Raw genomic sequence first — 10,586 nt, forward strand, 5'->3', positions numbered from 1 at the left:
TATTTTCCCCAATGAATTGTTTGCTTCTGCGTATTTGCGATTTGAAGTCGAAAGTTAGCGCGCCAAGAAAACCCCATCGAGCCACCTTAACTTCACTTTGTTTCACAAATGAACTCAGTGTGAATCAAATCGTGTCATCATCGTTTGTTCGTGTGACATACTCGCAAATCAAATATAACTGATATAACGGCTGTATTTGTCTTTAATAAGGTTTTTATTTACATCACAACATCAGCAATGTTTTATATTGCAAAAGATCGATCTCTCTTTACCTAGCTGTCCTCACACTGAGGCTTTAAAATGCCTAATGACTCCCAGTTTATTGAGAATTTCGCTGAGCCGACGTAGCAGTGAATTCGCTCCCAACATGTTTTCAAGGCTTGGTTTTGTTTTGGTTTTCCTTTCTTCTTGCCGTAAGTATACCGCCACCCGGTTAGCTCAGTTGTTAAGAGCGTTGGTCTGCTGTGCGGAAGGTCGTGGTTCAAGCCTCGGCTGGAACAACACTCAGGGTCTTAAAATAACTGAGGAGAAGGTGCTGCCTTTGTAATTATATCTGCAAATGGTTAGACCTTCAAGTCTACTCGGAAAAGGACTTGAAACCGTAGGCCCCGTCTGTCTTCACTATATGACCCTGCATAAGACGGACGTAAAAGATCCACAGTGAAGAAGCTGGTAACGACCATCTTCAGTGCCCGTGCTAAACAGGGCCCACTGTAGTTGGCTATGCTGTTGTCGTGTTCCTGCCCTCATGGGAAAAATATCATAAATCATACAACGATAATATTTACCATTTCTTGTGTGTAAACTTTGAACGTCAGTTTATGATTTACCAGTCTTATAATCATTTCTTTCCCTTTCTTTGTAAAATTTCAGCTTATCTGGCAACAGCAACAAGTAAGTCTCAGATTAATGTCAGTTAATTCAATTTCTTTTATTTTTTTAAAAAAAGTTTATGATCTCTTTTGATCACTTGTACTGCAAAACGTGTTTTGATTGAACAAAACAAAGAATAAAAATGTAATTGCTCCACCTATTTCATGACCACCTTTCACTTTCCATTTCTACGACGTGATGGACACAAAAATCGCTACGGTTTATATTTGCAACAGAATATTGTCAATCACAAAAATCCTCCGTTAGAGTATGCTTCCCATGTTTCCGTTTACCCGAGTTACATATTCTAATACACATTCGTCTAGAGTTAGATAACAGATCATATTCGGATAGAGTTAGAAAACTTTCCTAACTGATCTAGGAATATCCAATACATATGCATGACCAACTTTGCCTTTCTGGTAAAGCATTTTCTCAACTGAACATTTGGAAAACAAAGAAATATGGAAATCTGTAATTTGCATTAGCTTCTAGAAATATTTTTAACTGAGCTCCTAGAAAAAACAAACAAACAATAAAAACAAAAAACAAAAAAACAAAAAAACAAAAAAACAAAAAAACAAAAAAACAAAAAAACAAAAAAACAAAAAAACAAAAAAACAAAAAAACAAAAAAACAAAAAAACAAAAAAACAAAAAAACAAAAAAACAAAAAAACAAAAAAACAAAAAAACAAAAAAACAAAAAAACAAAAAAAGAAGCAAAAACAAAAAACAACAGCAAAACTAGAACCGCCCCATTTTAAAATATCTTTATTTGGCAATGTTTAGATCAATGTGGCATTCGCCCAGGAGGTAGGATCATCAGTGGAAGTCAAGCTCTACCTCATTCATGGCCATGGATGGTCCAGATCAAGCACCAAGATCGCCATCATTGTGGAGGGACTTTGGTCTCCCCCCAGTGGCTCGTTACCGCTGCTCACTGCATCAACCACGTCAATAACCCATCGAGTTATCCTGAACTAGAGGTCGTGTTAGGAGAACACACCAGAAGTAGACTGGAAGGCAATGAGCAGAGGTTTACTGTTAAACGCATCGTTATGCATCCAAATTACGATAAACCATCAATAGTCAACAATGACATAGGTTAGTATTACTTAGCTTGTTCTTTATAGACTGCTTTTAGTTAAAAAACCCTATCATGCGATTGTTACTATCAGTGGGGGGTGGAGTCGGTTGCTTACCAAAGAATAAATAAAAAATAAGTCCTCTACGACGTTGGTCGCGATCGCTTATATGATAGAGGTAGCATACAAAAATCATAATAACAGTTTTGATATTGAAAAAAAAGAAAATTTGAGAAGGTGATCGATTAAGAGATGGTCGGTTACGGGAGTGGCCGTTTAAAGTTTCCCCCTTCATTATATGATTCCTTACTGCTTGTTTTCTCACTGGACTCTGAAGATGACTTCTGCGCAGGTTGTCAAAACGTTAGTCACCACCAACAACAGTCTTTGTCAAGACTACACTCACCTGGGCCACTGCACTTCACAAAAAACTGTCAGTCACCACTAACAACAGTCTTTGTCAAGACTACACTCACCTGGGCCACTGCACTTCACAAAAAACTGTCAGTCACCACCAACAACAGTCTTTGTCAAGACTACACTCACCTGGACCATTACACTTCACAACAAACTGTCAGTCACCACCAACAACAGTCTTACTCAAGACTACACTCACCTGGACCATTACACTTCACAACAACAACAAAAATATAAAAAACTCTTATAATATGCTTCATTTTTTATTATTTATTTATTTATTTATTTATTTATTTATTTATTTATTTATTTACTTATTTATTTACTTATTTACTTATTTACTTATTTACTTATTTATTTATTTATTTATTTATTTATTTATTTATTTATTTATTTATTTATTTATTTATTTATTTATTTATTTATTTATTTATTTATTTATTTATTTATTATTTATTTCTTTATTTATTTATTTCTTGGATTTATTTAGTTATTGCTTTATTTAGTTATTTATTTATTCTATTATTTTATTTATTTAGTTGATTTATCATTATTTATTTATTTCTTTATTTCTTTCTTTATGGATTGTAGCGTAGTTACTTGATTTATGTACTAGGTACTTAGTTATGTCCTTATTACCTTATTCTTTACTTATTTACTATTTACTTATTTACTGATGTAATTTATTTATTATTATTTATTTAGGATTTATTTATTTATTATGTATTTATTTCCTTTATTTATTTATTTATTTATTATATGTATTCATTTATTTATTATTTATTTATTTATTTATTTATTCATTTATTCATTCCATTCATTCATCCATTCATTCAATTCATTCATTCATTCATTCATTCATCGTATCGTTCGTTCGTTCGCTTTCGTTCGTCTTCGTTCGTTCGTTCGTTCGTTCGTTCGTTCGTTCGTTCGTTCGTTCGTTCGTTCGTTCGTTCGTTCGTTCGTTCGTTCGTTCGTTCGTTCGTTCGTTCGTTCGTTCGTTCGTTCGTTCGTTCGTTCGTTCGTTCGTTCGTTCGTTCGTTCGTTCGTTCGTTCGTTCGTTCGTTCGTTCGTTCGTTCGTTCGTTCGTTCGTTCGTTCGTTCGTTCGTTCGTTCGTTCGTTCGTTCGTTCGTTCGTTCGTTCGTTCGTTCGTTCGTTCGTTCGTTCGTTCGTTCGTTCGTTCGTTCGTTCGTTCGTTCGTTCGTTCGTTCGTTCGTTCGTTCGTTCGTTCGTTCGTTCGTTCGTTCGTTCGTTCGTTCGTTCGTTCGTTCGTTCGTTCGTTCGTTCGTTCGTTCGTTCGTTCGTTCGTTCGTTCGTTCGTTTATTTATTTATTTATTTATTTATTTATTTATTTATTTATAGCTTTGATTAAACTGGATAGACCAGCTTTTCTCAACAAACATGTCTCGTTAGCGTGCCTTCCTCAACAGAACCTAGAAATAGCCGCTGGAAAGATTTGCTATGCCACAGGTAAGTATGTCTCTCAGAGTTCCTCCGATATTTCTCAGTTCCGTCCCCAAAGGCAAGGCATTTTTAAATTCCTCCTAACGGATGTACAGGAAAATAGGGTACCACTCAGGTGTAACCACTGAGTCCTCCATAGTCATTGTAGCTTATTTAAGCAATAGAAAACTTTTTCCGTGTTTACATAACCTGATAGCAACACGAGGGGAGGTTGGGAGAATTCGAGACAGTTATACAAACCCGAGACGTAGTCGAGGGTTTGCATAACTGTCGAGAATTCTCCCAACCCCCCGAGTGTTGCTATCAGGCTATGTAAACACAGAGAAAAAAGTTTTCTATTGCTTTTATAAAATAAATACTAAGGGAAAACATTACCACTTGCAAGAAAATAAATCTTTATTTGAATTTGATTCTCATATCAAAATACAAATTCTCCATACATCACGAACTTCGATCGTTAGCCAATCAAATTTTGTGTAATAAACGCCAAGGAGGTAAATGTGAAGCAAGAAAAAATCGCTAGCTATTTTAAACATTTATCATTCTAAAACTTTAAAACAAATACAAAGAAATGTCCAAAGATTGAATAGAAATCTTAATAAAAGATTTCAGAATTGATTATCTTTACGAAAATGATCAAAAGTGGATAACAAGTGTCACTGTGAATGGAATTCTCGGTTGAAAGAAACGTGGTTTTGCTCAATTTGACAGCCAGAAAACATGGCAGCGAAGTTGATTGTTTCGTCTTGCCTCGAGAAGATATTTTTTGGAGCTGAAGAGCTATCGCTGGAAAAAGTTTGAAGCTGCTGACTGTTTCCTTGAAATACTTGTATTCTTTATCGAGCGGTGCATTTAAATCATGAGAAAGCACTCGCTGAACAACCGCAGCAGTTCTGACGGAGGACGTGTGTTGTAGCTCCTGAGGGAATTCTGTTTGCGGTGACCAACGAGAGATTGTCATGATATTACGATCAGAAAGACCTGCATGAGACCATAGGGTTATGCCTGTGGCCCTGACACAAGTCAAAATTTGGAACTTCGTCTTCAAAATACATTTTTGGGGGCGTTTTTTCCCTCGAAAGAAACTGTAAATTTTTAATTTTTGAACTTGTACCGGGAAGACACGAAAGTTGTGACGTCACAACTGTGTTTACATATCCTCATGCAAACATGGCTATCAACCAATCACAGCGTGCGTACTATTTAATTTATTTTATAAAAACCAATAACTACTAGTGTGATAAGGCTTCCCGTTTCTCTCTCCTTATTATATTCGTGAATCCACAAAAAGGTAATTTTGCAGGTATTTGCAAATTTCGGCAAAATAAGCCAATTCATAAATATTTCTTCCTTCCTTACTTCCTTTCTTTCTGTCTTTCGGCATGTAAAACGAAAACCAACTGAAGAAGTGATATATTCTTCTCGTGCTAACAGGTTGGGGTCTGACAATCCCTGGTGACTGGGACAGCCAAGCAGACATCCTTCAACAAACCAAACTTCCAATCGTCAGTAGCAATGAATGCAAGCAAAACTACAAGGACATCAGCATCCCTATAACTAGTTCCATGTTGTGTACTGGTCATGACTTGACAAGTACGATATCGACCTGCAACACTGACAGTGGTGGACCAATTGTATGCAAGAACAGTCTGAATGGCAAATGGTATCTGCAAGGTGTTGTTAGCTTTGGAGCAGGTGGTTGTAGACCAGGTTACTACTCCGTCAACGCTAAAGTTAGCAAGTTCACCACCTGGATCAATAGCTATATACATTAACTGATCAGCATATTGCAAGTTTACTCAATAGCGATAGTAGTTTAGCCAGCACTGCAGAGAGTTTATCATGAAGACCCTGAAGCACGATTAACTGATAAATTCTTCACCTAGATGAATAAATAAAACCTTAGCTGGGATGATGAGTCTGTGTCAACTTCAGTCAAATCCCCAAGCTAGACCAAGTCATATTGGTGCAGAAGTCTTTTAGGTTTCCTTTTCTTTTTTCTGGCGTTTTTGTCCTGTCTGTTCTTTTTTGCTTTGAGTTATTGCAACACACACTGACAATATATAATTGATAAATTATAACTGACACCCGGTTTAATGTTTGGGGCCACCAATCGCGTACCCTAAAAGATACAGCACCCATCTGTTCTTTTTCGTTCTTTCTCCGTTCTATAGAGAAAGAAAGCACTATTCGCAATCTCGTCCTCAAAATGCCAGTAATTGAAGTATAACATCAATTCTTGTCTTGAAGATTGAATTTCCAATCACTTGCCACTTGTCACTCCATTTTTATTGGAACAATGAAATCTGAAATTTAATACCAATGTGAAGTATGCTAAATGGAGTAACATAAAGTGGATTGTGTCATCGTGTCTCAAACGAAGAAAGAAGAAAACTGGTAAAGGTAGAAAGCTAGAAAGCAAAGGAAAATAGGAATAACAAATGCCTCAATGTTTAAACATATTGTCATCTCAGCTGCCCGTGAAGATCGAGAGAATCAAAGGTGACGTTGCGTTAGTAAGTTGAATCTTCCTTAAACCTCTAATAGGATATCCGGTTTGATACCGGCCGGCATCACATGTAAGTAAAAATTTGTTAGGTCTCTCCCTAGATTCCGGATTATCCTTTTTCCTCTCTTCGCAAAAGCAAATGCTAAATTACGATAAGTTACCATTGCCCCGACTTAGATAAGCAAATAACGGGTTGTTTCGGCGATTCGATCTGTGAGTTAGCCCTGCCTTGATTACTTACATCAACCAAAAGGTTGCTTCAGGTTATCGAGGGTCTAATATCAAGGCCTCTTTTTGAAGTGGCTACCTGCCACTAAATAAACTTAACATCATTATGTTATTTTCCTATAAATATCACCTTCAGTTGTTCCTAAATAATCTTCCGACCATGTTTTGTTAATTCGTTTTAAATAACAAAGTTATTTGCGAGGATAAACCAAAAAGAATAACATGACGTTTGTCCGCTCAGTAGCACGATCGTCAAAAGAAAAAAAGTAGTAGTCTAATTAGTTCATGGGCATGACGGCTTGGCGACCTTTATACCGCCAGGGCAGGAGTTACTAATTCATTTGTTTCCCTATTCTGGATTTAACAACGTAATTTCATCTTAAGAAGCCCGGAAAAGTACAAATTTGCTCCTCAAACAACGATAAGTTGAGTTAAGGATTGATATGTGTTATAAACAGAATGTAAGTAACATTGAAATGATTGATATGTTCAAATCTGCAATCAAAGTTTAGATTGAAGTTATAGCTAATGCTATTCTAATGACATATTTCAGGGCATATTGGAACTGGCCACTTTTCTCATTTTGGCTTTCAGTAAGTAATATAAACATATAATATTGTTATATTATCTTGTCCGTTATATCATCTCGGAATCATGAACCACCTTGATAGCATGTTAGACCTAACTTGGCAGGAGGTGAAGGGAAGGGAGGGGAATTTTTGAAATCGTTTTCAAGGTGGAACACATTATTGAAATTGTAAAATTTATAGCACATTATTCTAAGAATCGTGTGTTCTGATTGGATGCGCGATTGGGCGACAATTCTGTTTTCAACAGAGATCCCCTTTCCAGTGATAACGGATTGCTAAATAACAGCGAATGGATAGCCAGAAAAAACTAAAAAAAGCCGTATGCCTTAAAACTTATATCCAAGACCTCGATTGTTTTGATTGCGGTCATCACATGTCAGTAACGTTGGTTGGTATTCCTTAGATAGGTAGATAGGTTGTGCAGTTGGCTTTTTCATTTTTACTAAGACTTCGTTTGTATGGTACTTTTCCAGTGCTCGTCGGCTGCTTGTGCGAACAGCATACTAGCCACCTCAACAACAAAGACTATCAACAACCGCACTTTGATTCAGTCATTTTGAGTGGTCCGCCACTAAATAACATCCATCAAGTAAATCAACACGCTGATGTACTACATTCAAAAAACAACCGTAGTTTAGCTATCCGGCCTTCGAGTAGTGCGCATGACAAGGGAATAACAAAAACTGTTGGCAACAACACTGGTCAAGATAATAACTTGAAAATTAAACTCAAAAAGGACCAAGAGATTGGCCTTATTCCAGCGCTGCAGAAAAACCCTTTGATTCAAAACCTGATGAATGCCGAATCTAATTCGACAAACGAAATCAACATGACTATCTACGTCATAAAACAGACCAAAGACCTCAATCACACACGCCTCAACACAAGTAATATCCATCAGGGAACTAAAAATTTATCAAGAGCTTTTTTGAATGAAGGTACTGATCGGTATCGGAATAACATGAGTCGTAAGGGGGTGGCTCAAAACATCACTGTCTTTCTTGACACTCCTGAAAGCGTAGAATCAAATCCAACGTCACTTCCACATAACGATACCCACACCTTTGCCACGATCAAGAAAGAACAGCAGGTGTTAAAGAATATACTGAAGACATGGTCTTGGAACCAACGAACACGCAGTCGCTGGCCGATGAACAGAAGAGTTGGTGGTAGAAGACCAAGCCAAAGAAGACGGCCTTCTTCCGGTTGGCGGGTGCGCCCTGGTCAAGGAGTTAGACCACCTCAGGGTGGATGGACAAGACCCACTCAAGGAGGAAATCAAGTTAACAGTCTCAGACCCAATCAAGGTGGAGCAGGAGGGCAGCCGAGTGGAGGTGGAAGCAATGGAGGTGGGAGCAATGGAGGTGGAAGCAGCAGTGCCAATCAGGGTAAATATAACCATCCTTTTCCCCCCAATTTCGATGTTAAAGTCTTGCTATTAAAGTGCATACCATATATCCATGAAGTATTACTAACTAATTAGTCTAGAATGGCAGCAATGAAAAAAATTGAAAAAAAGAAAGAAATTGAGCTATATCACGGACATATGGTTGCACTCCATCCGTGAAAAAGTTAACTAAAGATTGTAAAAAAAATATAATAATAATACAAAGTTTTGTATAAGAAATATTGTGCTGGGGCAATTCCTTCGCACACCTCGAAATTCGCATTCTCTTCCAGACCCATAATCAGCCTCGTGCCGAGCATACCGCGACTTCGCGACAAACTCTTTTTTGTCGCGCGTATCAAACTGGAAAGTGTAAATTTACGCAGGGTCACTTTGGCCTGATCAAGAACGAGAAGAAATGGATACAGCACATTTGTGCTAAGTGCTGGCTTTGTATAAAAAGCCAAATTACTTGATTCAACTTGTTTTCTCGTATGTCGTTGTTACAGCACAGCGAGCTCTATCAGCTCCATTCCGAGGTTAAGGAACAAACTGGGTCGAGTTGGTATTTCAGTGTATTGTGCTACTCTTTTATGGGAAGAGATGTGTCCCATATTGTAAATGTATCCACTACAACAGTCCACGATGCATTGTGGTTGAGGGAAAAAACGGGTTCGAGTTAGCTTTCGACCCAGGTTTTTCCCTCAACTACGGATTCCGAATAGCTAATACTAATTGTAATAAACGTTTTTCACGGATATATATGATGTTCATTCTACTGTATTTAATTTGTACTATATGTACATATGTACTATATGGCAAGCTAAACCCCTTCGATCTACAGTATTAGAAATAACTTTGAAAGTTCAACCGGTGCAACTTTTACACCGACGCCCGCCACCGGTGAAGCTTCCTTGCCTCAATGTTTGAGGCAGTGGTTTATGTTTAGAACAACGAGTGTTCTGAGCGTTATTTTTTAACGCAACTCGTCTCAAAAAAGATTATTCCAAACTTCTATTATCTTCTTCTTTTACACGCCCGCCACCGGTAAAGCTTCTTTGTCTCAATGTTTGAGTCAGCAGTGTATGTGTAGAGCCACGAGCTTGCGAACATGCACGTCCACAGATAAAACAAACGCCGCTTCACTTGTCTTCCTTTTTAATCTCGTATGATCTTGTTGGTTTTAAAGGTGACAGTGAATTTGAGCAAGAAGCTTTGGAAGCACACAACAGGTTTCGTGCTGTACATAACGCACCACCCATGAGGTTAAACAATGAACTCAACCAGCAAGCAAAAGCCTATGCTCAGAAAATAGCTGCCCTTGGAGCTTTACAGCACTCATCAAGCTCTGAACGTGGACAAGATGTTGGAGAAAATCTTGCTATGGGATGTAGCTCGTTTGGAAATCCTATGAGTGGTAAAAAAGCTGTTACAAATTGGTAAGTGCATGGGCTTGACGACACTAACTTAAGTTGTATTAATCCCTCGCTCGACCATTTGGAGCTCTGGCTGGGAGACAAACTGGGTCGACCTTGGATCTCTTAAAAAGATTTAAACCTCCTTTCAAGACTAATTCAAACATCAATTTTATAAAATCCCGAAACAACCTTTGGGATATGATCTAAGTCAGGGGGCGGTTAACTCACGAGCGACTCTCGTTGCAGGTATAATGAGGTCTGTCAATACAACTTTAACAATCCTAGCTTCAGCATAGAAACTGGACATTTCACTCAAGTAGTGTGGCAAGACAGCACTGAGCTGGGAATTGGTAAAGCTAGCGGTCGAATGGGACAAATGCCTTGTGTTTATGTGGTTGGACGGTACAGAACTGCTGGCAACTTCAATAACATGTTCAGACAACAAGTATTGATAGGAGCGTTTGATCAAAGTTACTGTAATAACTTGAAAAATGACGAAAAATAATGTCGACTGTTTTGACTGGAATTAGTAGAATAAAACCATGATATGATCGTTAATAGGTCAGCGCAGACACCTTTACTTAGTGATAGACTAGTTTTAATGTTAAATAT

The 10,586-nt window shown here is 37.7% G+C and overlaps 2 protein-coding genes across 3 annotated transcripts; both read left to right on the forward strand.

The window, feature by feature from the left end:
- Window positions 1–286: 286 nt before the first annotated feature.
- Window positions 287–5,754, forward strand: LOC116292485 (chymotrypsin A). 2 transcript variants are annotated; one of them, XM_089033343.1, is made up of 5 exons: window positions 287–413; window positions 874–894; window positions 1,664–1,978; window positions 3,741–3,848; window positions 5,277–5,754. In XM_089033343.1, exons 1-5 carry the CDS (start codon window positions 308–310, stop codon window positions 5,615–5,617), a joined length of 891 nt encoding a protein of 296 aa, XP_088889469.1. In that variant the 5' UTR covers window positions 287–307; the 3' UTR covers window positions 5,618–5,754. The 2 variants fall into 2 exon arrangements, with proteins under 2 accessions (XP_088889469.1, XP_088889468.1); XM_089033342.1 differs by having other exon boundaries at window positions 294–413; window positions 868–894.
- Window positions 5,755–6,947: 1,193 nt separating this feature from the next.
- LOC116292484 (uncharacterized) lies at window positions 6,948–10,586 on the forward strand. Its single transcript, XM_031699815.2, has 5 exons — window positions 6,948–7,040; window positions 7,133–7,172; window positions 7,643–8,557; window positions 9,746–9,995; window positions 10,221–10,586. The coding sequence occupies exons 1-5, from the start codon at window positions 7,023–7,025 to the stop codon at window positions 10,477–10,479; spliced, it is 1,482 nt and encodes a 493-aa protein (XP_031555675.2). The 5' UTR covers window positions 6,948–7,022; the 3' UTR covers window positions 10,480–10,586.

Source organism: Actinia tenebrosa, unplaced genomic scaffold (genome assembly GCF_029948245.1).
Source record: "Actinia tenebrosa isolate PJP-AT-01 unplaced genomic scaffold, QUT_ActTen_1.0 PGA_scaffold1__47_contigs__length_23844297, whole genome shotgun sequence".
In the NCBI taxonomy this organism is placed as follows: domain Eukaryota; kingdom Metazoa; phylum Cnidaria; class Anthozoa; order Actiniaria; family Actiniidae; genus Actinia; species Actinia tenebrosa.